The sequence below is a fragment of the Chelonia mydas genome, chromosome 28 (assembly GCF_015237465.2).
Source record: "Chelonia mydas isolate rCheMyd1 chromosome 28, rCheMyd1.pri.v2, whole genome shotgun sequence".
Lineage (NCBI taxonomy): Eukaryota > Metazoa > Chordata > Testudines > Cheloniidae > Chelonia > Chelonia mydas.
The window spans coordinates 6,060,306-6,087,744 of record NC_051268.2 but is presented as its reverse complement, the minus strand read 5'-3'; the positions used below and the strand labels follow the sequence as shown (position 1 = coordinate 6,087,744).

The following is a 27,439-nucleotide window of genomic DNA, read 5'->3' as shown; positions in this document are numbered from 1 at the left end:
GATAAAATATCACCAACATGTACAGTACCTGCGTAGATCTGGGCGCTTCTCCACCCTGGAACCAAACACAGACAGAGGGGTGAGAATGCCCAGACACGCTGGACAGGAAACAACGTCACACAAGGGTGATACTGCGGGGAATGGAACTTACTGATCTCAGCCTCAAGTTTGGCTAAAAATAAAACACAGAGAAACAGGTCAGTGTCGCATTATGTTGAAGAAGGAAAGCGAGCCAAAAAAACTTTAAAGCAGAGAAGTTAAAATCCTTAGAGTGAGCCAGGAGGCTACATCGGCAACCAGAGCCTGGCACCTCCTGGGCAACAAAGGAATCAGCAAGGGGAGAAATACAGTAACCCCATCCTGCCACCTGGCCAGCTGCGAGAGGTTGTTAGCCCCGTGAAGTCAGCAGAAAAAAGAAAAGTACATCAGGTGAAGTGTACGTACAAGAGGGTACTCAAATACACTGAAAGGCAGCAAATCTCAAACTATAAGAGGAAACAGTGTTTTATAGGAATCATAATTAGCCTGTGAAACTCCTTACCACAAGATAGCACTGAGGCTAAGCAGTAAAACAAAAGGACATTTACATGGCTAAAGAGAAGATGAAGATTTACACTGGGTAGGATTAAAAGCAAAACGGGCAAGCAAAGAAAAAAAACCCAAATGGACAAAGGATTCAAAAAGGCCCAGGCATTGATCTGGAAATGCAAATATCCAGAGTTGTGACCGTTCTCAAAAACACAAGCATTCTCTAAGGGAGAGAAACCTCCTCCTGCTTCTGGGCACAAGGCAAGCGCTAACTGATGGGGGTCAGGAAGGAACTTTCCCTGGGGGCAGGTTAGTCCATCGGGCATTAGGGGGGCTTCACGTACCTTCCCCTGAAACAGCAAGTGCTGGCCACTGTAAGAAGCAGGATCCCAGACTAGCTTAGCCTGAGTCCGATTTGCTGCGGCAACAATTCATGTGTTGTGAAAAGCTTCTGTTTTAGAGCCTGATTCAGCAAAACTCTTAAGCACATGCTGAACGGGGATGGACTGACTCATGGCTTAAAAAGCAGCATGTGCTTAATTACCCTGCTGAATTGGGGCACTAGTGAGAACACGTTTAAAGGCCTGTCTAGATAATGATCCCCGGCTCCTACGAAAACAAACGATTATTATTGGCTGAGGGAAGTGAAGCCCCCCACTCAGCTCAGTGGTGTTTCTGTTGGTCTGTAACGTGATAACTTCTGAAAGTTAAAACACATCCCATCAGTGCCAAGGCTTCAGGGTGTGCTCTAGGCATCAGTGGGCAGAAACCTCCTGATTTTTGGTAAAAATTGGAACACTGGTAAAGCCTGATTTCCACTAAAATCACCGTTTGATTCCCTCAGGATCCAGTGTGGGGCAGTGACCTCAGGGTTTAGGGTGAGGGCTTAGGGTGGGCCCTTCATCCCGCTCCAGCCATCCCCGTCCAGCCAGGTATCTTGCCCCCAATCCAGCCAGCCCCCATGCAGCCAGACACTTCACTCCACCACTCCCCTCCTCCCCCAGTCAGAACCCTACTGATTTTGGTGAGAATCAGAAAAATGGAAATGGATCTGCCCGGGGTGTGTGTGTGTGTGTGAAGGACCTGGCCACAGTAGGACTGAGGGCTCGCCTGGGCGTACAGCTCAGCCTACATGAGCAGCAAAGCGCGTGCCCCAGTCCCTGCCCCACAGAGCTCAGTCTAAACAAACAAGACAGACACAGGGTGGGGAAGGGGCAGAGCACACGAGTGGAGTGACCACAGCGATGGCCGAAACGGCCCACCAGTGCCACCATTTAACAATCATGCTGGCTACCCGGACAGCAGAGTGAACCCAAACCTGCTCCCTCCCCGGGCTGTGTGGGAGTGATAAATCCCCTGTGAGTGGGGCTTGGGTCTGGTCAGCCCATGTCCTGACTGCGAGGGACAAGGGGCAGAGCGTCTCTGCGCACGGCACACACTAAACTGACTTTCTGGTCATAGGGAGAGTTCTGAATAGCTCCCCTGGAGGTCTATGAAACTTGGTGCAAAGTCTCAGGTTTCCCGCGGTGAACAAAGGGACCTTACCTTTCTCTGCAAGGTGTGCCTCTGAAAGTCAATAAGACAGATGTATTACACAGTAGAAAATTTAACTTCAGTTATTGCAAACTCATCGGAATAGTTTTTTTTCCTACTGGTAAGGAAGTGGAATACACCCAAGAGTGCTCTGCGTAAGGGGACTGTTGGACCCTTACTGAAACGTAATGGGGGTTTTTGGTTGGCCCTCTCCCAGAACCCCCCCCCCCCCCCCGGCAAAAAAGGGGGGAAAGTCCAATGAGAAATCGAGATCCTGAGACTGACAGTTCCCAGGGACAATGAGGAGGGGCCGGCGCAACAGATCAGCCTGGGGAGGGATAGCTCAGTGGTTTGAGCATTGGCCTGCTAAACCAGGGTTGTGAGTTCAATCCCTGAGGGGGCCATTTAGGGATGTTGGGGATGGGTCCTGCTTTGAGCAGGGGCTTGGACTAGATGACCTCCTGAGGTCCCTTCCAACCCTGATATTCTATGACAGGGCAGGCAGGCCAATGAAGGAGTCACCAGGCCAGCAGGCCCCATCCTTCCTGTGAGCTGGAACTACCTGGGTCAGCGTGGGGCTAAGCTAAGGAGAGGGCAGGAGCCGAAGAAAAACTGGGGAGCAGAGGTGGCCACCGTCAGAGCATGTGTCGACCTGGAGCACAGCCAGGGCCTGGGCAGGAGGCCTGGGACGTGTGAAGAACAGACCGTGAACTGCCCTTGCAACCCAGAGGTGGCTGGTTGTGATGTCCCCGTGCCACAGAGCGGAGTGACAGGTTTTCCTTTAAGCTTTCCCATTTTTCCCTTTTTTTTTTTTATTAGTTGCTGTTTAATAAATTGTATTTGCTTTGAACTGTATGGAATTATCAAGTCCGTGGGTCGGAGAAGTGCCCAGGGCAGAGAGAGCCCCCCGGAGTGGGGACACCCTAGCCCCTGTTCTAAGTGACCACAACAGGGTTGGGGGTCGAGTCTCCCAGGAATCCCAGGCCCAGCCTTGTTGGGGTTACGAGGACTCTGCCAGACAGGAGAGTGGAAGGGGAGTCCTCCAGGGCAGGGAGGCCTCTGGGTAAGGAAGTGGGAGCGAGGACTCAGATCCTTTTAATAGCCCACTTCACCAGGGTCGTGTATAAGCCAGGAAAGTTCCCCACAATAGCAGGACCATTCCCCCTGTCATAAATATAAAGGGAAGGGTAAACCCCTTTAAAATCCCTCCTGGCCAGAGGAAAAACCCTCTCACCTGTAAAGGGTTAAGAAGCTAAAGGTAACCTCGCTGGCACCTGACCTAAATGACCAATGAGGAGACAAGATACTTTCAAAGCTGGAGGGTGGGGGGGAAACAAAGGGTCTGGGTCTGTCTGTGTGATGCTTTTGCCGGGGACAGAACAGGAATGGAGTCTTAGAACTTAGTAAGTAATCTAGCTAGGTATGTGTTAGATTATGATTTCTTTAAATGGCTGAGAAAATAAGCTGTGCTGGAGGGAATGGAGATTCCTGTTTTTGTGTCTTTTTGTAACTTAAGGTTTAACCTAGAGGGATTCTCTATGTTTTGAATCTGATTACCCTGTAAGGTATCTACCATCCTGATTTTACAGAGGTGATTCCTTTACTTTTTTTCATCAATTAAAATTCTCCTTTTAAGAACCTGATTGCTTTTTCATTGTTCTTAAGATCCAAGGGTCTGGGTCTGTGTTCACCTATGCAAATTGGTGAGGATTTTTATCAAACCTTCCCCGGGAAAGGGGGTGTAGGGCTTGGGGAGGATTTTGGGTGGAAAGACGTTTCCAAGCGGGCTCTTTCCCTGTTATATATTTGTTAGACGCTTGATGGTGGCAGCAATAAAGTCCAAGGGCAAAAGGTAAAATAGTTTGTACCTTGGGGAAGTTTTAACCTAAGCTGGTAAAAATAAGCTTAGGGGGTTTTCATGCAGATCCCCACATCTGTACCCTAGAGTTCAGAGTGGGGAAGGAACCTTGACACCCCCGCTTACATAAGCCTAGCTATTCCCACTGCCAGCATGATACCGGGGACTCAATGACTAGTGCAGCTGAAATGCTGAGTAAATGGCTGTTTCCTTTCCCTTTTGGCTGAGTGAAGCAAGGCCCCACATTCAACTCGATGGCATTTCTGTCTGTGATAGAATAACTTTTGAAAAAAACATCCCATCAGAGCCAGCATGTCAGGGCATGTTTTAGGAATCAATACGCAGAATCCTCATGGTTTTGGTAAAAACTGGAAATCTGTAGAAGCCTGATTTCCACTAAAATCACTGTTTGTTTGATCCCCCAAGATACAGGATGAGGCAGTGACCTCAGGGTTAAGGTTAGGGTTTAAGGTGAGGGTGAGGTTAGAATTAGGGTTAGCAGGCCCCTCATCCCCACTCCAGTCAGTCGTCCCGTCCCCCCCGCTGGACTTCTTGTCTCCTATTTAGCCAGCCCCTGCCAGCTGGGCTCCTCACCTCTGTATTCCAGCCAGGCCCCTCGTCTCCCCACTCTGGTCAGAACCCTCGTGATTTATTTGGGTGAAAATCAGAAAAGCCTGATTTGAATGGAAATTAGTTTTTCCAGTTTTCTGCTTTTCTCCAAAACCGACGGGATTCTGGCCAGAGTTGGGGCCAGAGGGAGCGGGACCCAGTTGAAGTGGGGGGGCTGAGGAGCCCAGCTGGAGACTCCCCTGGGCCTATGTAAGCAATGAAGTCTGCAACCCTCTAGTTAAAGAATTGCCACATAATTGTGCTCCGGGGTTTAAACTCTTAGGGTGAGATTCTGTGCTTGGAACCTGCAGCCCAGGGGCATGTGAGGGCGAAGGTGACTTTAAGTCACCCCACCCACATCCTCCTGATCCTGGGTGCTCTGGATGCCAAAGCAGCCCCCAGTTTAACTCGAGGCTTCTCTGCAGGGGAAGATTACACCCGTGTAAGGTAAGGTGGGAATTTAAACCACTCTTGTTTTATGGGTACAGAGCACTATGTCAGCGCTTTTATTGGGTATTTTTGTGGCTTAGCAGATGCCTTCAGTTATGGCAGCCTTTCACTGTGTGCTGTGGCCCCGAATACCCCTCCTGTTCCCAGTCCCATCTCCCATACACCCGTACAACCGGGCTTTCGAGTGGGTTCTCTGCAGGGCCTCCCAGAGTTGGATCCAAGCCTTCTGGAGCCCTTTTACACTGCTCTGGTCTTTTTACTGCACATAAAGGATTGAAGCGGGGGTGAAAATCTCACCCGCCATGCTTTAATAAGTGTGCAGCCTTTCTGGGTATCAAGGTACCATTCTGCAAGTGACCTGGGTGTAAGCAGTGCCCCAGCCCAGGGAGATCTCCAAGCAGCATTGTTTGCTGCTCACACTCCTCACAGTGGGGTTGGGAGGCTGACACTAATGAGTGACTTTTCTTATCTTAGAGCTGATCATTTTAGCAGAAACATCCAGGTCATGCGCTTCTCTGTCATAGCGGGATGCAAGGGCAGATACTGGGGTGGGGGACAGTGAATTCAACTCCCTCACACCTCTATCCAAATCTTGAGTAACCTCTCTTCATGCTAAAACGGGAAAGGGAGAGGAAATACATTCCCCCTTCCCTCCCCGCCCCAATACAAAATGCCTCCTGGATACCAAAACAAAGAAACGCAGCCCATGGTCACTTCGGGTGAAATCCTGCCCCTTCCCTCTTCATGTGGCCACAGAAGGGCCAGAATATGGGAGGGATCCTGCAAAACACTGGACAAGTCTCAGTCACCAGCAATGACCCTGGCCTGGCTGGTCCAGGGCTACTCAGGCCCTAGGCTCTGGGTGTTGTTTCTATCATTTCCATGGGGTTTATTAGGACAATTGGCCCCTTCCCCTTAAGAACCTGTCTGTGTCAGCATGAGCAGCCCTGATCTCACCGCTTGGGCCCTGGTGCTGGTACATCACCCATTCAAACACTAGTAGGTTATTTGTAATGTGTGTTTTTGCACTTTCTCCAGATCACACGTGTAGCCCCCTCCCACCCCATCAGACTTGTCTCTGGGCAAATACCTTCCCCCACAACCCCGACTGAAATGCGGGTTTGCTGATTTCCCAACCATCACTGCTTCCCATTGCTCTGCCATGTCCCCACTGCAGTCCACACAGCCCCATAGCCGCAGCCCGAGCCATCACTTCCCATGGGCCCTCCAGGCCCAGCCGTGTCCCAGGGGTGAGTGCCCAATGAAGATCTTTACGCTGAGCCACATTTTTGGGAACCAGTCACATATAACCTTTAACCCACGGCACTGGTCCCACACACCGACCTTTCTGTCTCTCCAGTTCAGATTCCAGGGTCTCTAGAGGGAGAAAAGGGGGAGAGGTGAGATTTCACCCTGTTGTATTTGAGAACAAGCCTCATGTCAGTTAATGTAACGGAACCAGACACTGACCTTTCTCTCTCCCCAGTTCAGATTGCAGGGTCTCTAGGGGGAGAAAAGGGGGAGAGGTTAATTTCATTCCATCACATGGATGAAGACGTTCCTATTACTGTTTAATGCAGCCCTGCTGTAGTTATGAGATAGAGAAACAAGAACACAGAGCCAGACACGTGGGTCATACAGATCTGTCTGTGGAGGTCCCTGAACTCAGCATCCCTGCTGCCTGAGACCGAACTGCCGTAGTGGATGATTCAACCTGTCCCCTGTGCTATGCACTCTTTGGGCCATGGCAGCCATCCTTGCTTCTTGAGCCCCAGATCCACTCACATCAGATCTGGCTGTCACGGGAAGGGAGGAGAGAAGGTCTCTGTTTATCCAGTTCCCTTTCTGCTGCCCTCTGAGCCGATCTCCTGAAAGGCCCTAGCTCCTGACTTTGGGGATGGGGGACCTTTGAGGAGCAGCGGGCACCGTCTGGGATTCTCTGCTTGGTGTCCCCCTCTGCATCCCTGATTTTGAACCTCTGACCCCCATTACTGTCCCTGTTTAATTATTGGTTGTCCCACGGATTAGTTGAACCCTAGGTTTAGTGGCTCCTCCCCTTAGGCTGGAGGAGGGGCCTTCTGATCGGGGTGGGCTCACACTCACCCCTTTCCCACGATTCAATGGGTGGGGATAGGGGAGGGAAGAGAGCGATGGGAACGGGGCATCGACTTGGTTTGAGTCAGAGGCAGGGTCTGGTTGGCTTCATCGTAGGCCAACTCCTGACTTTGAGAGTAGTGCCTGGCCCTGGCCTTTATGACACCTAATGTTGGGGAGGAGGGTTAACATGGAAATGAGACTAATATGTACGCATAAGTGAAGAGAACAAAAAGATAAAAATTGTATAACAAAGGGAGGTTAAAGCTGTACTGTCCGGTGCTGGAGGAGACTGATGAGACCATCCTAAGGAGCAATTACTTATAAGTAATTGATAACCACGTGGTGAGTGTTTTGCCTTACTAAGCAGATGGGTCGAACAAATCTTCATTAAGTGACTCTCACTCCAACCGAGACAAGCAGGGTGATGCGTGCAAGCTCCCTGCAGAGCCTGCTCCACTCATGAGGGCCTCCGGGCTTGTCTACACGAGGAAAGTACACTGGGTTGCCTTAAATTGGTTTGAGCACGGCTGTGTGACTCTCCCATCTCCCTGTGGAAGTAGCTGATTGCATTTAGCTCCAGGTAGGTGAGGAATTGACCTGAACTGAGCTCAGACACGCTCAGCAAAATATGAGTGTAATGCGGGCTGGCTCATTGACCGGTTCCTATAAGGGAGAAGGAGCCGACTCAGACCCACCCTAGGTGGTTGGTTGGCAGCTAATTAGCTAACAAGCCTAATAAAGGATTACTAGGGTTCAGCTGAAGGGATCATAGAATCATAGAATATCAGGGTTGGAAGGGACCTCAGGAGATCATCTAGTCCAACCCCCTTATCAAAGCAGGGCCAATCCCCAACTAAATCATCCCAGCCAGGGCTTTGTCAAGCCTGACCTTAAAAACTTCTAGGGAAGGAGATTCCACCACCTCCCTAGGTAACGCATTCCAGTGTTTCACCACCCTCCTAGTGAAAAAGTTTTTCCTAATATCCAACCTAGACCTCCCCCACTGCAACTTGAGACCATTACTCCTTGTTCTGTCCTCAGCTACCACTGAGAACAGCCTAGAGCCATCCTCTTTGGACCCCCTTTCAGATAGTTGAAAGCAGCTATCAAATCCCCCCTCATTCTTCTCTTCCGCAGACTGAACAATCCCAGTTCCCTCTGCCTCTCCTCGTAAGTCATGTGTTCCAGTCCCCTCATCATTTTTGTTGCCCCCCCCCCGGACTTTTCCAATTTTTCCACCTCCTTCTTGTAGTGTGGGGCCCAAAACTGGACACAGGACTCCAGATGAGGCCTCACCAATGTTGAATAGAGGGGAACGATCACGTCCCTCCATCTGCTGGCAATGCCCCTACTTATACATCCCAAAATGCCATTGGCCTTCTTGGCAACAAGGGCACACATCCTAGAGACACAAAGATGCTACCAGAAGAGCTCCCAGGAGAGCTGATTGGGAGAAGCTCACCAGAGCAAGGGGCTTGGAAGGTGGGCTCCTAGAGAGAGGGGTTCCCCTCAGGGAGAATTAAGAGCTCCTATCAGTGGCAGCCGCGGCAGGACTGAAGGCCGGAGAGCTGCTCCCGGCTGGGGAAAGTGGCTATAGAGAAGGACGGTACAGTCTGAACTGAACCCAGCTCTGCGAAGGCGGGCTGAGGGCTCCTGACTTGAGGAGTTAGAGTGAGAGACAGTGGCTGGAGCACAGAGAAGGAAGAGATTTTATTTTCTGGTTTATCTGGACTCGTATCAAGTAGACCCCAGCAGGGCACTTTTGTGTCCCGCCTTTTGGGGCATGTGGAGTAACTTAAGGAGTGCTCAAGAGGGGAAACTGAGGGAGGGTGCTTGCCAGGCCACCCTGAGCCAGCTGGAGGGGGGGAAAAGGGTACCATACTTATGACGAGTCTGTAAAACTGGCGCCCATTTAACAGAACTGCTGCCTATTCCCCATGCAGACAGAGCCTCGCTCTCTCCAGTCTGTCTGGGTGGGACCCTCACAGCAGGGTCTGACCCAATGGTGACCCACGGGTGAGAATCAGGAGCAATTGAACACTGGGAGAGCAATCCAGCGGGGCACAGACAATCCAGGCGGTTTTTGGAGAGGGTTGGGGACAATTTCCTGGTGCAAGTGCTGGAGGAACCAAGCAGGGGCCGTTCTCCTCTTGACCTGCTGCTCACAAACCGGGAAGAATGGGTAGGGGAAGTTGAAGTGGGAGGCAACCTGGGCAGGAGTGACCATGAGATGGTCGAGTTCAGGCTCCTCACAAAAGGAAGAAAGGAGAGCAGCAGAATATGGACCCTGTGCTTCAGAAAAGCAGACTTTGACTCCCTCAGGGAATGGGCAGGATCCCCTGGGAGAATTTAGTTGGGGTTGGCCCTGCTTTAAGCAGGGGGTTGGACTAGACACCTCCTGAGGGCCCTTCCAACCCTGATAGCCTACGATTCTAAGTGGGCAGACGGTGTTGGGGCTCCTGGCCCTGTATCCAGCCACCCCTGCTCCCCCACAGCCTCCCGCTCCACCTGAGCCTGCTTTCTCCTGACGTCAGGCTGCTCCCTGGGCCTGTCTGGCTGGGTCTGACACAGTATCATAGTGACCCCCCCGACTCGATGCTGAACGGGGAGTGACCACCTCCCCACAGCCCAGCACGAAGCCAGCAGGGTCACTACGATACTCTGTCAGACCCAGACAGACAGACCCAGGGAGCAGCTGGTTCAATCCTGGGACTCTCACTCCCCCTGCCCCCTCACCACCCCGCCCCCCGCAAAGTATTTGCTGCTTTCCTCCTGGGCCTTGTCTGCACTCAGACTGGGAGCCCTTTGGGGCCGGCAGCCCTTTGTTCTGTCTCTGGCAGCTCGGGGGTCCCCGGGATCGGAGCATGGGAGTCGAGTCGGCTGGGGGTGAGGGGGCGGAAGGAAAGGGTTAATCCCAGCGTGGCGGCACTTTGCTGCCCGGCCCTGGCTGGTCTCTGCCCTCTGGGTGCAGCCCAGGGCGTGTGTCTCTGAGCAAATCCCTGCCCCCTTGCCCGTCTGTTTGTCCCAGACACAGAGAATCCGGGGGCCGAGGGGAGGAGCAGCCCCAGCAGTGCCGCATCGGCCCTGGCACGGGCTGAGCCTGCAGGGGAGGCTGGGAGCTGGGCTGGGTCAGAGGCTGGGAGCTCTGGCGGCAAGTGGGGCATCAGCATCAATGGTCCTGCTGGAGACCCTGAGCTGGGCCAGCCTGGAGCAGCCAGCAAGTATCTCAGGGCCTGAGGCCATGCCTGGGGGGACACTGCTGTCTTCTTCCCACCAGCACGCCCTACATCTGCTGTTAAGCGTCAAGCGACCTCCACCTTCCTTCCTCAAAAATCCCTTGCTCTCGGTTGGCTTCCCAGCACCGACTGCCCCTCCCATTACTCCTGCACCAACCGGTCCTTGCACATATGCACCATGTGTCCCATCACAGCACATGAGACCAACTTATGTGACAGTCCCCTGACATTGTGAGACTCAGCTCCCCAAGCCCTCTCCCTGTCCCTGCCCCTCTACATTCACTCCAGCCCAGTGTCCTTCTGGTTATTGGAATAGCGAACAGAGTCTCTTGTGGTTAAAGCACTGATCTACGAACCAGCAGATGTAGCTCCAGTTTGCAGCTCTGTGACAAACTCTCCCTGTGACCTTGGATAAGTCACTGAATCTTTCTGTGTTTCAGTTTCCCACCTGTGAAATGGGAGGAATTGTCCGTCCTCTCCCTCACCCTGTGTCCGCCTGGTATATTTAGATTGGTAGCTCTTTGGGGAAGGGATGGTTCCAAAGAGGATGGATCTAGACTGTTCTCAGTGGTAGCTGATGATAGGACAAGGAGTAATGGTCTCAAGTTGCAGTGGGGGAGGTTTAGGTTGGATATTAGGAAAAACGTTTTCACTAGGAGGGTGGTGAAGCACTGGAATGCGTTACCTAGGGAGGTGGTGGAATCTCCATCCTTAGAAGTTTTTAAGTCAGGCTTGACAAAGCCCTGGCTGGGATGATTTAGTTGGGGACTGGTCCTGCTTTGAGCAGGGGGTTGGACTAGATACCTCCTGAGGGCCCTTCCAACCCTGATCTTCTATGATTCTATGGTCTTCTCTCATGTGTCTTTACAGCTTCCAGCCCTGGGGCCCTTAGCCTAGCTGGAAACTCTAGGCCGAACTCCACGGCTAATAAGTGTATTAGGACCAGATTCTGCCACACTTACTCGAGGCGTGAGACTGCTCAGGGTCCCATTGCTCAAGGATAGCAGAATCTGGCTTTTAATGTTGTATGAAATTCAGGTCATTTTATGCTGCTCTCAGATTTCCCAGGTGCAGCAGCTGTTCATGTTGCAGTCTGCACCTGCAGTGTAGAGCCGTCATGGGGGAGTTTGAGCCTGGACAGCCAAGCAGGGGGTAGTCAGGGCTTGTGGTCCACTGGACAGGATGAGATGCATCTCCTCTTCTCCTTGGAACTAACTTTTGGCTTTTCCCCATGTAGACAAGCCCTTAACGTAGCTAGTGTGGAATAGCTATTCAGCACTAGCTGTCTGTTTGGACACTCTCATTGCATACTAAGCATGCTCTTGTTTGGTTTAGGTTAATCCACTTTGGAAGAACAGAAGTTTGGAATAAGAGTGTCCACAAGGGGCATCAGTACAGAGTAACTATTGTGTATTAAATCCACACCCTAGCTATTTCACACGAACTTCCCTGTGAATTCTCCATGTCAACGAGCCCTAAATTTGGTGGGAGGAAGTTTGATTCCCTCGTTCCTCACCCCAGCAACCCTTTTAGAGCCACCAGCTGCCCTTTCCCTCTTCATCCAGTATCTGCCATCACATTCAGCAGGGTTGGATAAGTTCATTAGCTGGACGTTCTGCCAGAAATGGTTCACAGTGAAATAAACAATTCATTAACTAGGTGCTACAAACTAGAAACAGAGAGCAGTTAAAGAATTGTCACTGACACTCCTCCCGCCCTGGAGGGTGACAGGGAGCGAATACCCCTGGGGAAACAGGGCTAAGTATCACTTAATATCCGCTTTAGTTACCTGTGAATCTTTGGGTTTTGTCACGTGCTGAAAGAAACAGAAATGGGAATTTACACCAAATACACAAACTCAACAAGAGAAAAATCGCGAAAAAATTAAGCTACAAAAACTAAAACCAGAGCTTACTTTGTTCTGCCGGAGGGGTCAATGGGAATGAAAAGGGAGAAAAAGGAATAAAAGCACAAAGAAACCATTAGTAGAGATTATCAATGATAAAATGACCCCAAATTACATTGGCTTCAGTGTGAATTTTGCCTGAGTAAGGACAGCAGGATTGGACCCCTAATTATTAATCAGGGCTTCTGCTTCATTGTACCCAATCTTGCATAACCTACATCCTAGAAATCAATGGGACTGCACCTGTGAGGATCACTCATGTGAGTCAGGGTGGCAGAATTGGGCCTTTAGTGAAAAGGGCCAGGTTCCCTCCCCTGCTCTGGTCACTTCACGCAGGGAACTGGGCCCTAACAGGATATCCGAGAATTCCTCTGGCATAGGGGCATGTCAGGAATCATAGGGTTTGGGCAGAGGGGCAGAACTGGATCACACAGCCGATACTCAGGGCCCACAGACAGCTGGAGTACATTCGAACAGGGGCTGCAGTGATTGATGCTGGGTCGTCTTGAGAATTCAGGGGCCATAACCAACTCCCTAACTGGCCCCCTCCCCCAATACAACACTCCAAGCAGATCTTGGCACAGGAGAGATTCTGGCTTCCAGTTCAAAGACCTCTTCTTTTGTCAGGTTTCAGAGTAGCAGCCGTGTTAGTCTGCATCCGTAAAAAGAAAAGGAGGACTTGTGGCACCTAACTAATAAATTTGGAGGGTTGAGCCTTTTGTGTCAGAGATAATTATTGTTGTTAAGAGGGGCCAGACTGGGTCAGACCAAAGGTCCATCTAGCCCACTATCCTGTCTTCCGACAGTGGCCAGGCCAGGCGCCCCAGAGGGAATGAACAGAACAGGGAATCATCAAGTGATCCATCCCGTCAGCAGGCCCAGCATCTGGGAGTCAAAGGCCCAGAGTATGGGGTTGCATCCCTGACCATCTTGGCTAACAGCCACTGATGGACATAAGCTCATGAATTGATCTAGTTCTTTTTTTAAAACCAGTTAGAGTTTTGGCCTTCACAACATCCCCTGGCAGTGAGTTCCAGAGGTGCTGTGTGAAGAAATACTTCCGTTGGTTTGTTTTAAACCTGCTGCCTGTTAATTTCATTGGGTGAACCCATTTGAATACCATTTATAGGTCTCTATCATATCTCCCCACTTAGTTATCTGTTTTCCAAGATGAACAGTCCTGGTCTTTTTAATCTCCCCTTGTACGGAAGCTGTTCCGTACCCTTATTCATTTTTGTTGCCCTTCTCTGTACCTTTTCCGTTTCTAATGTATCTTTTTCGAAATGGGGTGACCAGAGCTATCTATAGTTGGGATGATGTTTTCCAATTTGCATCACTTTGCATTTATCAACGTTGAATTTCATCTGCCATTTTGTTGCCCAGTCACACAGTTTTGTGAGATCCCTTTTTAACACGGTCTGCTTTGTACTTAACTATCTTGAGTACTTTTGTATCCTCTGCAAACTTTGCCACCTCACTATTTATCTCTGCTTACCATTACAAGAGCTCTCGGAAGACAGAAAGTGAAGTTTGTTTGCGATTTTTCAAGGGTTAATGTGAAAAATAAAACTTAATATTCATATTTCAGTGCCACAAATTTTCCATTTATTATTTCTAGCTAATATCTGTATATTTGTATGTTATCAGTCCTAGGCCTGGATTTCCCCTTGTATTGTGTGTCACTGTAACAAATAACACACATTAGTTTACTTTATACTAAGCGTCTTTGCATACAGCATTTTCAGTGTTCACTTTCCAAGATTGCGCTTTATGGAACCTAGTAAAAACACACTTACCTGCCAGTGCCTCATATTCCGCTGGAAAGTAAGACAATGTGAATTAATCCTGAGTCACAAAAGTTAATGTGCAATAGTCAAGATACAATAATATCCCCCCGCACTGGCAGGGGTGAAAGTAACTTAAAGGACTTACCGGTACTCCGGAGTCCTGCGCAGGGGGGCGTGGCCTCGACCGGAAGAGGCGTGGCCTCAACTGGAAGAGGCGGGGCCTTTAAATACCCAGGCCCTTTCAGTCACCCCCAGAGCTACCAGCTGCAGAGGCAGCTGGGAGCCCTGGGGCTCAGGGGCGATTTAAAGGGCCCGGGGCTCTGGCCACTGCGGGGAGCCCCGGGTCCTTTAAAGTGCCAGCCTGGGGAAGCTGGTCCGGTCCGGCACGGCGTACTGGACCATACCGGCTTACTTTCACCCCTGCTCACTGGTATTATTACTGTCGTTGAGAGATTTTTTTCCTTAAGATGCTAAGCAGAGCACAGCACTTGTGGGGAAAGTCACCCAACTTCTCTTGTCCCAGCTGTTACGTGTAATATTTTACACACACCAGATACTGCACAGAGAAAGCTGGACCAGAGATCGGCCCCCATCACTGGCCACTAGGGGTTTCTCACGTCGTCCTTTGAAGCAGCTGGTAGTGCAGGTCAGAGACAGAATCCCAGGCTAGGTGGGCCCTGGTCTGCTTTGCGCTGGCCACGTCTGTATTCTTAAGAGCACAGGTTTTTAGGGCTTAGTTCAGCAAAGAAATTCAGCAGATTCTTAAGTACTTTGCTTAATTGGGACATTTAGTGAATATTCATTTAAGGGACAGTTCATCACAGATAACTATCCCCAAATAAAAGCTGCTAGCTTGAAGTTAAGGGTTTTTTGAAAACTACCTATAAATTGTTATATATAGCAAATAAAGTTTGAACAAGTAAAAAGGTGTTTTTTTCAAACAGGAATTTGCCAGGCATCCAGATTTCTTAGATAGCTTTTAAAATCTCAGCCTCATTGTCTGACAGGCTGGAAATTCATAACTCCATTCCCAGCACCAGCCTTCTCCCAGCCACTGTCAGTAAAATTTTCAAAACCGCCTAAGTGACTTAGGCAGCCAAGTTCTGCCGAAAATCATTGGGACTTTGGCTCCTAAAGCACTGCACACTTTACTCTGGACATACTGAGTAAGGGGCAAAGATGGAGAACGTCTTTGCACACAGAACAAACCAATCTAAATGTCGGCTCATAGTGAGATCCCTTAATAGCTGCCTGGAAGATCCAAGAAATTCATTGCAAAGTTTGAGATTTTTCCCTCTCCTCCCCATCCCTCCCCCTTAAAATGTAATGAAGAAATGTTACCTTTGTCTGAAAGTTGCTTTTCTAAAAATAAATAACAAGAGAGACATAAAGTGACATAGTTGACTTAAGTGATGGCAAACGTACAGCCGTATTTTTTCCCCTACGGATCACTGTACATGCAGACTTTCTTCCTATCTGTTCCCCTTGTCTATATCATACTGAGGCCATAGGCCTGGATCCACAAGGGGTCTTAGGTGCTGTGAGGCTGAGCATCGCAGAGCCTAACTTCTAGGTGTCCAGAAAAATCATAGGGAAAACAATGAGATCCACAAAGCCTGAGTTAGGGGCCTTGGCTTGTGACAGAGACATGCCCAAGCAGGCGTATTACAAGTGTCTGACAAGGGATAGCTCAGTGGTTTGAGCTTTGGCCTGCTAAAACCCAGGGTTGTGAGTTCAATCCTTGAGGGAGCCATTTAGGGAGCTGGGGCAAAAATTGGGGATTGGTCCTGCTTTGAGCAGGGGGCTAGACTAGATGACCTCCTGAGGTCCCTTCCAACCCTGATATTCTCTGATCTTCTTGATAGTTCATCAAAGAGAGGGTCACATGTGGTCTCTGCCTAAAGCTAACACCTAGATGATTCTCATAGTTATTGTGAGATGTCTGTACAAGGGAAAAAATAGTTCTGTAACATGTAGAATATTATGTTCACCAAAACTTCTGAAAACTCACTCATTCAGCAGGGAGAACAACTAACATCCCAGGCCATCCCTATGTTTACAGTCTGGGGCAGATGCAGGCACGAGCATTTACAAAGACAAATGGACCCCAAGAGAAGACTCTGACTAGGGGACCATCAGAGTTGAGCTGAAGTTAATGAAACTCCCTGATTATGAAAAGACTATAGTTTAGGATTGTATAAGAGAAGAAGAAAGTGCACAAGATCTTATCCATTATGGAAGAGAGACTCTGCTAGCAGGAGTGTCTCATGAAGGGTGGATCCGGGCTTTATGGATTGGATAAGCACTGTTTGGATTGACCACTGAGTGAGAAATACCTTTTTGGACAGGAAAGTATTTTAAGACGTACAGACCATAAGATTGCATTTTATATTTTTCTTTTACCTGTAACCTTATGTTTGCAAATCCTTTTACTTGCTTTTATTTGAATCTTTATCTCAAGATCTGTAAAATAAACTTGTTTGGTTTTAATCTAAGTGCCTTGTGGTAACGAGAGTTGAACTGAGGTGAAGCCAGTTAACTGGGGCGCCCTGATTCCACAGAGGCAGTGGACTGGTGTGCATTACAGGTGTCCAGATGACAAGGGACTGGGCAATTGAGTGTATCAAATTGGGGTGTGTAAATTGCTAGTCCGCAGAGAGAGAGAGAGTGGGGCTTGCAGAGCCCAGAGCACAGTGCTGGTATTCCCAGAACCTGGGGGAGAAGTTTCCTCTGGTGCGCACAGACAAGGCTCACACTGTAAGCCGGTGGTCATCATTGACCCCAGGCTTCCTATACAATGAATGGCAAGAGATGGCCCTTTAGAATGGGATCCACAAAAGCCAGCCCACGAGGTAGGCAGCTGCCAAAGATAGCATCCAAAGGGAGATGCCAATAACAGGGGCGTTTGCCTTTCTCAGGGGTTTGGGGCTGGAGAGAGAGGCCCATCACTGCTAGCGACCCAAAGCTGGGAACCCCTTTCCCGCAGTCAGGTGGCTTAGGTTACTAAGTCGTTCCATGGAAGATAAGTATGGCTCATGCCGATAGGCTTGTCTATACTTCCAGCTAAATCGGCACTGCTGTGATCAATGTATCAATGATCGATGTAGCGGGTCTGGTGATTGAGTGGTGGCAGGTAAGTCAGTGGGGACAGTATCTCCTGTCGACATAGCCCGGGGTAGACACCGCTGGAAGTTGACTTAAGTTACGTCAACTTCCGTTACAATAACTTACGTAACTGAAGTAGCGTAACTTAGGTCGGATTACCGCTGGTCAGTACGGAAGCTGTTACTCCACACAAAATGGTCAGGGGGAAGGAGGATTATAGTGATTCCCCTTTAATATTGAATTAAGTTTAACAACTTCAGCAAAAGGGATAGAGCGAGCCCCATGTCAGAATATCCCATTGCCTAGTGGTTAAGGCACTCATCCGAGAGGTGGCAGATCCCTGTCCAAATCCTTTCTCATCCGGCAGAGGGGTGACTTGACCCAAAGTCTCCCACAACCGGGGTGGGTACCCTAACTGTTGGGTTAAAGGTTATAAGGGAGGTCCTCTTCTGCTCCCACCACTACCATATCAGGCCCCATAGGTGAGAGAGACACTCCTCCACCCGTCTTCCCCTGGTTCGTCGGTCATGCTGTGGCTCAGGTGGGAGATAGTCTAGGCATCTGAGCACCTGAGACAGCAGCATGCATGCCCAGAGACAGAAACTTAGACAACAAACTGGAGAACTTTTATAGCTCCGGTTTATGCCCCGGGTGAGTTTAGATGCCTACAGGATTCGGCGTCAGCCAAGTGGGGTTTTGTGGACCACAGACACTGACCTTTCTGTTTCTGCAGTTCAGATAGCAGTTTCTCTAGGGGGAGAAAAGGGGGAGATGTGAGATTTCACCCTGCCGTGTTAAAGATGGTGACCACCCCCCGGCCCCCAGCGAATGTAACTGGCCCAGACACTCACCTTTCTCACTCTCCATTTCAGTTAGCAGAATCCCTAGAGGGATAAAAGGGCAGAGGTGATATATAGGTTCTAAGGCCAGAAGGGACATTGTGATCATCCAGTCTGACCTCCTATATAACGTAGGCCGGAAACTGCCCCACAGTAATTCCTACGGCAGCTCTTACAGAAGGACATCCAGTCTTGATTTATAAACTGCCAATTATGGAGAATCCGCCACAAACAACCCGTGGTAAATTGTTCGAGTACTTCGTTAATAAAGGTGAGATTTCGCCCTGCTCTGTTTGAGATGACCCTACTCTCAGGTAATGTAGTGGGTCCAGACACTTACCCTTCTGTTTCTTCATATCAGTTTGCAGGGTCTCTAGAGAGAAGGGAGAAAAAGCGGTGAGATTTCACCTTGTTGTGTTCATGGTGCAGTTCCCGCTATTGATGTAATTTATGCAAGCGAGGCAGACAGACAAACAGGACACACAGTCAGATCTGTCTTGATGTTCCTTCACTCGGCATCCCTACTGCCTGGGCCCCACTGACTATCATTTCTAGGGATTGTTCTGCGTGTCTCCCCGAGGAGCCATCCTCACTGCCTGGGCCCCGTCACACTCCTGTCAGAGCTGGCTGTTGTGGGAGTGGGGTAGAGAAGGTCTCTGTTCATCCAGTTCCCTGTCTGCTCCCCTCTGTACCCATCCCCTGAATGGCCACTGCTCCCCCCACCTCCTGACTGTGGGGATGGGGGCAGGAAGTTAGCAATGGTAATGGGGCATTGATCTGGCTGGATAAGGGACAGGATCTAGTTGGCTCCATCCTAGGCCAGCTCCTGACCTTGTGGCTGGTGCCTGCCCCCTGGTCCTAGTGATACCTGGGAAACAGCCCCCCGTAGGGCTGGGGCAGGTGGTGGGTGCCCTAGCTCAGAGAGGGAGTGGAGGTGCCTTTGTCTAGCTGGCTGCTCATGTCATCTTGAGCCCATCAGGGACATGCAGCAGGAACTTGGAGGCTGTCTTTCTGAGGTAGTGGCAGCTAGAAAGGCTAGCCACAGGCTTGTGTCATCTGGCCAATATGAAGGATCTTGACACCTGACAATACTCAGCTGGGGAGTCCAATATGCCTGCCTGCACAGCCCCACTAAGGCTGTTACCCACTTTTCTGTGGTGCTAGGTTGTAGGACCCCTATAATCACCCTGGAAGAACGCTGGTGTAGCTGAGATTACTAAAACATTGTGGTCTTTATTATTTGTAATGTGGTAGCATCCAGAGATGAGGCCCCATGTGCTGGGCACATCACAAACAAAGAGACAGAACATGCCGCAGAGAGCTTTCTCTTTCCCCCCACTTCTGAAATGCAATACAATGAAATTCCCAGGTTGAGTTCTGTCTGGATACTCCCTGCAGACTTGCACGTCTCCTCCGATGCCCATGCTGTTAACTGTAGGTCATCCAAGTCCATATGAAGATGGACTTCCTGCCTCAAGGTGCAGCGGAGATTTCTTGACTGTCTATCGAGTCCAAAGTACCTTCTGAGGCCCTGAAGGACTAGGAGGAGGACTTCAGCTCTTTCTTTACATTATTGCCATTGCCTACAAGAGAATCTTTGCTCTCTGGTTATTCTCCGGTTTCGGAAGGACTACAAACCTTCACGCTTCAGAGCCTCAGCATAACTGATGGCAGGTAGAGGGAAGCTTCCCTTGTGGCAAGTTATTCCATAACTGGCCACTGCAGGACTTCTTGCACTTTCCTTTTGAAGCAGCTGGTGCTTGCCACAGTCAGAGACAGGACACTGGACTGGATGGACCTGTGGTCTGGTTCCATATGGTCGTGCCGTTGTTTTTTGTCCAGACACCACTGACAGAGCTAATGACATGAATTAAATACTCTGAGACTTTGGCCATGTGGAATCAGAGCAGAGTGGCTTCAGCATGCTGCTTGTACTTACCTTTCCACACCTTTCTCTGATGCCGAGGAAGTGGGCTGTAGCTTATGCGCTAAAAAATTCGTTAGTCTCTAAGGTGCCACAAGTCCTCCTGTTCTCTTTCCACAAGGGGCATACAGAGGTGTTCTGGGAATGATGCCTAATTTTGCATTGGACCCAGTGTGTGGTTCCATGTCATCAGAAAGAATTTCTCGAGGCACATTTTCAGAAATCCCTCTCGGGATGACACTGATGCATGCACCAGCAATCCTCGTAGCTGGAGATAGTTGGCTGTGGATGGCAACTGCCCAGTAGTGGCTGATGCAAATCTTTCCCCTAGCACACTGCATTCTCCCTTCTTGTTACTTTACCTTTTGCTCTGTGTTGTGTCCAGATGCAATAGATGGCCAGGGCAACGAGAAGAGCCAGGATCACCCCCAGAGCCACCACCCAGGGAGAGACCCGCGGAAAAAAGAGATCTGCAAGAGATAAGATTGATTTAGGAACAAACGCATGTAGAATAAAGACAGGACATTGAGAAAATGGTGACACTGTGATGGGTTAAAAGAATCTCACAGGGAAATACAACGTGAAATGTGACTCCTTTGAGTTTTATTATTAAGCCGATGAAATTCCAGGTGCTAATCTGGTTACTAAATATGGTTAATTAATGAGAATGGGGATATTAGTGGTAGGGAGGGGGCATGGCAGAGCTCCATTATACCCATCTGCCAGTGGTGTAACTTAGAGCAGCCCCTAGGCTTCTCTAACGGATGTCAGGGCTGCAATCAGTGCAGACTGGCCCTCGAGATCAGAATGCTGTAACCAGTTACTGATGCTCCACACTCTCCTGTGCTCAGGGAAGCTCAACCACACAGGGATTTTAATAACAACAAAGCCTGAGTCTCAGGGTGGGTTTACATTGCAGTGTAGACATACTCGGTGCGTTCCTTGCTCACTGGGGGCAGGGGTTTCCTACAGAATCTAGAATCACTAGGAGGTGATTCATACAATATTCCCCAACAGTGGCTCTGCAAATTCCCCAGTCCTTGAAGCTTGACCTTCTGGGGAATAGGGGGAGGGACTGGTTTTACCTGTTTCCAGGAGGTTGGGGGACAAAGTGAGACTTTTGGAATAAAAGGCAGTTAAAACCGACTCAAGGGACAGGGCTTTCTTCCTGGGTGAGCAAATGGACAGCACCTTCTTTACACTGGTGCTGGAGCCTGACTAGACCTGCCGGGGGAATCACAGTGAGGTGCAGAGGGGACTGCAAGTCCAAGCCCCCAGTCTGGAGGGAGAGAGATGCAGGTATCTGCCTAAAAGAGATGACAGCTGGGAGCTGGAAACCTTAACTGGGTGCCCTCAAGGAAGACCAGGAAGGGAGTCAAAGGTGACTCTGTGAAACTGAGACACTGGGCATGCCGTAGGGTAGCCAGGAAAGGCTGCAGCTGGTTTTCTAAAACGTTACAATGGATTTAGGTAACATTTTGTATTTACACATTATAGGCTTGATTGTTTATGCCTAGCAAATCTCCCATCGATTTCGTTGTACAATGAATGCAGGATCAGGCTCATGAAACGAACCAAAAAACAACGTATGTGCCCAGGGGAGGTCCAGGTTATGCTGGCTGTGGACTTCTGCATTTCCTGACTTTTGTGCAATTCAGTACAAGTTACAGTTTATCCCTCAGCTCTAACGCTTTAAGGCAATGGGAGTTTTGCCAGAGTCTGAAGTCCAGTAGGGGATCCACAGTGCAGCCCTTACACTGTTGCGATATTTTCAGTCTAAGCAGCAATGCTGAGATCCTGACCAGGGCCCTTTTACCCTGCTCAGGGAAAATGACTTTAGTGGCTAGATTTTTTCAAAAATATTCGACACCCAGCAACTCCCGTTGGGAACAAAGGAGAATTCCCCCTCCAGCCCCACAGAGAAGAAAGGAGATTGCTGGCTGCTGACTTTTTCTGGCCAATGGAGTTCAAGCCCACAAGGGGCTAAACACCCTCAGCTACGATTGAAGACAAGGGTTTGTCTACACTAGAGTTTTTTACCTGGAGTAAACTGTCAGTTAACTCGAGGTGGCTTTTACACGTCAGTCTAGATTGTCCACAAACGTTATACAGAACTATTTTTTAGTCACCAGATACATCCAAAGCGAGTTGAGGACGCTCAAGATTTCACTACTAGGAGACACTCTATAAGTACTCCCCACTAACATCTGCAGTGTCTCCGTCTATCCATGCGCGGCGTGGACGGGCACTGACCTGCTACGTAAATTGTTGACTCTCTTTCCTGGTTGACACGCGGGTTCCTGACACAGCAGGACACTTTTTGGTTGGACTCTTCTGTTAGAACAATGGCAATCTCTGTTTGAAACAGGCCATTGGCCTCTTGGGATATTTTTTCAGAGGCTGATGGTAAGAGCTGCCCATGGAGATCCTTCCACTGAGCCTCGGGCTGTGGGTACCATCCGGATGATCGACACACCACCTTGATCCCTCCATCCTGATGTCCCTCTACAGAGATGTCCGGGCCAGAGCCCAAACCTGGAGGGGAATGCAATGAACTGATGTTAATTCTACAATAATGTGTTATAAGCCAAATGTTTCATGACAGTATCTTCAAGAAATTTACTAATAACTGAATGTGAGTCCATGAGTGGGATAGGCCAGTTAAGCAGTGAACCCTTACCGGAGTTGGGGACAGCCTGGGAGAACACCCCTTTGGGAATCGGGGGAGGACATGGATTCTTGTAAACTAGGAAAGTCTGGGACACCTGGAAGATGTAACAGCACTGACCAAGGTAAGGAGGAGATGATGTCTGGCAGGGATGGCCAACCTGGGGCTCCGGAGCCCACAGGCGGCTCTTCAGAAGTTAACGTGCGGCTCCTTGTCTAGGCACCGACTCCGGGGCTGGAGCGACAGGTGCCGACTTTCCAATGTGCCGGTGGGTGGCTCATTGCACAATCCCTGGCTCTGCCACAGGCCCTGCCCCCCCTCCGCCCCTTCCCGCCCCCACCCCTGAGCCTGCCGTGCCCTCGCTCCTCCTTCCTTCCCCCCAGAGCCTCCTGCAGGCCACGAAACAGCTGATCGGGCGGTGCGGGGAGGCACTCATCGGCGGGGCTGCTGGTGGGTGGGAGGCACTGGGAGCGACGGGGATGGGGGGAGCTGATGGGGGGCTGCTGACATATTGGCAAGGTACATTGGTAAATTCTGGCTCCTTCTCAGGCTCACGTTGGCCACCCCGATGGATGGTATTGTTCTATCCACCCTCAAGCCTTGATCCAGAGCCCCTTGAAGACAGCGTAAAGCCTCACGTTGACGCTCTGGGCTTTGGATTAGGCCTAGAAGAGCTCTGTAGCGTCAGGCTAGATTGGTTATAGAGACCATTTCTTTTTGTTTTAATAGGATCGATGCTCTCCCTTCTCAGTAAATCTTGCGTTAATGAGAGTATTGGAGTCTCAGGGCTAGTCGACTCACAGACTGGCACCAGGAAAACTAAACCAATTTCAACTCACACCTTTGGTTCTTTCAGTGCAAGTCAGCGTGTAACACTCTTCGTTTGGATGAAGAGTGTCTAATTTTTATTTAATTTAAATCAGTTGTGAAATGGGACACTGTTAACCTGAAAAGACGCACACACAGACTTGCACTGAAATCACAAAGGTGTTAATTCACACGCTTTGTGTCTTGTTTAGGCTGAGTGCATCGCATGCATGAGGGGCTCCTTGCATACCCCCCACAAGTCACTGTCCCATCCCCCTCTATTTCAGGGACTCCCTGCAACTCCCCCCAAACTCCCACATACCAGGGGTTCTGTCTGCACACTCCCATTCCCACTTCCACCCACGCTGTCCCTTTACTGTCCTATTTCCATGTCCTCCACACTGGGTCCTCGTCCTTCCCATCACGCCATGGTTTCTGGGTGTCTCTTCTCCCCCATAGATTGGAAGGGTAGGGTGGATGGTTGGTGCCCTCTCCCCCATCTGGAGCAGGTGTTGAGGTGGCAGGACATTGGGAAGGAGGAAGGAAGGAAGGAAGGAAGTCTCCACCTCTCTACTCTCCCTCTGGCTGCCCCTGCTGGCTGAGTATCCACCCCATGGAGGGAGAACAATTATTTCTCTTCTATCACTGGAGGTGTCAACATGATAAACTCTGTTGGCAGGATGAGCAGGGCTGTTATGCTTCAAGGTGTTAATGGGTGCCATCAACAGACAGCAGCTCCATATGTCCCCCATTTTTGTTTTCTGATTGTCCCCAAGATCAACAGAATTCTAGCCTTTGATGCCAAGAAAATTCCCGAAAATTTTGGAATCGATCAGAGGTGGCATTCAGAAGTTATTGTGTTACAGACAGACCGATGGACGGAGAAACCCTGTGTTCTGGAGTGTAAAGCCTGCACAAGCTCAGCCAGTTTTAATTATGACAGAGATTAGAGGCCCAAACTGAGATCATGATGCCGGTGTGCTGGGCACGGCTCACAGACGAGAAACCGAGGCAGAGAGATTTTCCCAAGGTCACAAAACGGTTCAGTTGCAAAGCCAGGAACAGTGCCCAGGGCTCCTGACTCCCAGTCCATTTGGCCCCACTGTCTCTTATTGATTGCTGTTTTATCATATGTGCATATCCTTCATTGTCTCTAAGGACCATGGATAAACTGCTACGTATCCCTGGGGACTGATAGTTTGAGCAGGAGTAAGAACCACTAATGGACACACGTGAAAGCTGAACTCTTCCGTAACCTTCACTTGCGAAGCAAAGTTTAGAAGCATTCTCAGAGCACCGAGCATTTCAGCAAGCCCTTCAACGTGTCTGAAGTAAAAACAGCTCTGAGACAAGTTACTAACCTTCCACCTGCAGGAGCACGGAGGCTTCGTGAAAAAAGGTAAGTGATTGAAATAAACAAGTGTACTGCCCCTCGTCAGAAGGTCGGATATCGTATATTCTCAGGGAAACCCCTCCGTGGGTGAGGTCATCTTTCAGCAGCTCTGTCCTTCCTTGATATTCCAACATCTGATTTCCGTACCAGTCCTGCCCATCATGGTACAGGTGCACAACTGCAGAGTGCTGGGATCGGGACCACCTCACCTCCATGCTCTGAGCGTCCATCCTGGGGGAGAGGTGGCAGGGCAGGGCGGCCTCCCCACCGACAGGTGCGGTGATTGGATGGTCAGGTCCGGTCACTGTGAACTGTGCTGCGAAATGTGTAAATTAAATCAAAGAGGGGTTGAGGGGTGCGTTAATTCCGCAGTAAGACACACAGTAAGAGAGTATCTTGTATTAGAACGCATGTCATGGACCCATGCAGTGCCCCCCACGGGTGGATGAGGACAGGGTTCATATGTGAATGTTATGCATTATTTGTATTAGCTCTGAATATGGCTCAACGCTTCTCATGGACGCCCTGGGGGCAGCGGCATGGGGGGCCTGATTCTCTGATACGCCGGCTCAGGGACTGCCCCAGCTGCTGTAGGGATGGTGTAAGGGCTTACAAAGTGTAAAGATATGCAAACAGATCATCACTACGTAGGTGGTCACTCGAAAGGCAAAAACTTAGAGACGATGGAGAGGGAGGACGAGGGCAGGAGGCAGAGAGCTGGTCCTTGTGGGACTGCACAGAATGGGGGGTCTCCGTGCACCCACCTGACGCCAGCCTGTGAACCTGCAGAAGGAGGCAGAGAGCGACGTAGCCAGGCAGAGCGGAGCTCGCTGTGGAGCCGGGGGAGAACGAGGGACTCTTCCCCGTCATCGTAGCTGGGTCTGGGGAACAGGAGAAACAACAAACCAGACGGTGAGTGAGTGTGATGCAGCGATAGTGCCGTGGGGCAGGGGGGAGGAGGTAACCAGCCTTACGGCTGCCTACCATACACCGAAAGGGAAGGGATTTCCTCCGCAGTTCGTGTCTGCCCCGGTTCTGAGCAGGGTTAGAGGTTGCTGTGGCTAAAACCCCAGAGCTGCTGTCTGGTTGTAAGAAACTCTCCAGGGCAGGGATGGTCTCTCACTATTGGAGCGTCCAGGGCCCAGCGCAATGGGGCCCCCATCTCGGCTGGGGCAGTTAGGTGTTACCATACTCCCAGTGAATGGATAAATAAGAATGGCGATATTAAGGAAAACAAGCTGGTGCAGGCAAAGCCCTTGAGTGTGGTAGGCTTAGGCCACTTATTGTTTTGGGGAAAGCAGCTCCCTCTCCCTGTAACATCTGTCCCAGGTGAGGGTTCTCTGGGGATCTTGCTACCTCGGGGCGGGGCGGGGGCATCACAGCATTGCTTGCTGGGCTGCCCTTCGTCTTTCTGAACAAGCTCCTTCTCTGCTTCCTGGTGACACACATCAACGTAACATCATCTGGAGCAGCGGTTGGCAATCTTTGCGGCCTGTCAGGGTAATCCACTGGCGGGCCGTGAGACAGTTCGTTTATGGCAGGCACGGCCGCCCGCAGTTCCCGGGGGCTGCGGTTTACCGTTTCTGGCCAATGGGAGCTGTGGGAAGTGGCGGCCAGCACATCAGGGGTCAGACAGTTCCTTGGTGTACGTGGTTGGCCATCAGTTATTCATAGTTATATGAAAGGCAAAGGCCTCTGGGCGTTTCTCAGACTCACAATACGTTTGAGTTACAAACATACAGCAAAATTTCATAACTCCCTACGCAGCGTTGATACACACGTTATAACAAAATAATAATATGCAGCAGATTACAGCTTACCGTACAAGGTATTCTTTGTACAAGATTTATCACAATTTTGTAAAAGTGGTGACCATATGAGAGCAGATGGTCACCTTCTCCTTTAGACAGCACCCCAGCACCAAAGCTTGATCTGAAGACAACAAGAGCTGGACAATTCGCCACTTCCCTTGGTAGTTTGTTACAATGATTAATCACCCTCACTGGTAAAATTTCATGCTTTATTTCTAATTTCCCATGGCCATGAAATCAGATTAAGTTTTTGAAACATAGAAACACTTGGACTGTCTGGGCTTGAATCAACCTAGATCAACGGGAAGCTTCAGGGCCTGAACGTCAACTCCTAGAGCAAGTTTCTTCCCCTCGTGTCTCTGCAGTGAAGTGGAACAAAAGCATGGAGCTGGAGAGCAAGGAGGAAGGTGTCAGTTGTCTTTGTTAAAGAACTGGGCTCACAGGGACACAGGAACAAAGACAAAAAAGGGACAGGGAGACAGTGAGCAAAGCTGGACTCTCTGGCAGCATGAACCCTCACATAGACTGTAACGCCAGAAGGGGCCATCATGGTCATCCAATCTGACCTGTTGGGCATCGCAGGCCACAGAACCTCACTCACCCACTCCTGTAATAGACCCCGAACCTCTGGCTGAGTAACTGAAGTCCTCAAATCTTGGCGCACAGGGTACGCCTGGACCCAGTAGAGGGAAGCAGAGCACATAGGATGGATGTACATGGCGACGGAGGGGGATGGATGGAGGGAGCATGGCCAGCCTCTTTGAGGAGGATGGGGATGGAGGAGGTGTGGCCGGCTTCTTTGACAGTGATGAGGGACATGACTGCCCCCTTTCGGGGTACCGGAAAGGAGAGACCAAGTGGGCAGGGCCAGGAGAGGCCATGGTGAAA

General features: G+C 50.1%; 4 protein-coding genes and 1 pseudogene across 8 annotated transcripts in view; 2 read left to right on the top strand and 3 right to left on the bottom strand.

Moving 5' to 3' along the window:
• LOC102945014 (zinc finger protein 883-like) overlaps positions 1-27,439 on the bottom strand; it is a 705,100-nt gene that overhangs the window by 219,066 nt on the left and 458,595 nt on the right. The gene's annotated exons all lie outside the window — the stretch shown is intronic.
• The window catches only part of LOC102934537, a 1,094,240-nt pseudogene that overhangs the window by 699,704 nt on the left and 367,097 nt on the right, over positions 1-27,439 (top strand).
• The window catches only part of LOC102933291 (zinc finger protein OZF), a 1,218,290-nt gene that overhangs the window by 977,763 nt on the left and 213,088 nt on the right, over positions 1-27,439 (bottom strand). The gene's annotated exons all lie outside the window — the stretch shown is intronic.
• LOC114018488 overlaps positions 1-27,439 on the top strand; it is a 213,020-nt gene that overhangs the window by 47,262 nt on the left and 138,319 nt on the right. The gene's annotated exons all lie outside the window — the stretch shown is intronic.
• The window catches only part of LOC102942280 (butyrophilin subfamily 1 member A1), a 46,485-nt gene that overhangs the window by 7,654 nt on the left and 11,392 nt on the right, over positions 1-27,439 (bottom strand). For both annotated transcript variants that reach the window (XM_037887265.2, XM_043537460.1), the window contains exons 2-17: positions 25,505-25,621; positions 24,709-25,056; positions 22,126-22,407; positions 20,235-20,342; positions 18,289-18,321; positions 17,961-17,993; positions 17,827-17,859; positions 15,346-15,366; positions 14,014-14,034; positions 12,227-12,232; positions 12,101-12,127; positions 6,449-6,481; positions 6,323-6,355; positions 2,074-2,094; positions 152-172; positions 29-55 (exon numbers count right to left, since the gene is read on the bottom strand). In XM_037887265.2, coding sequence (XP_037743193.1) covers positions 29-55; positions 152-172; positions 2,074-2,094; positions 6,323-6,355; positions 6,449-6,481; positions 12,101-12,127; positions 12,227-12,232; positions 14,014-14,034; positions 15,346-15,366; positions 17,827-17,859; positions 17,961-17,993; positions 18,289-18,321; positions 20,235-20,342; positions 22,126-22,407; positions 24,709-25,056; positions 25,505-25,610 — 1,153 coding nt within the window. In that variant the 5' untranslated portion in view covers positions 25,611-25,621. The remainder of the gene's footprint in view (positions 1-28; positions 56-151; positions 173-2,073; positions 2,095-6,322; positions 6,356-6,448; positions 6,482-12,100; positions 12,128-12,226; positions 12,233-14,013; positions 14,035-15,345; positions 15,367-17,826; positions 17,860-17,960; positions 17,994-18,288; positions 18,322-20,234; positions 20,343-22,125; positions 22,408-24,708; positions 25,057-25,504; positions 25,622-27,439) is intronic.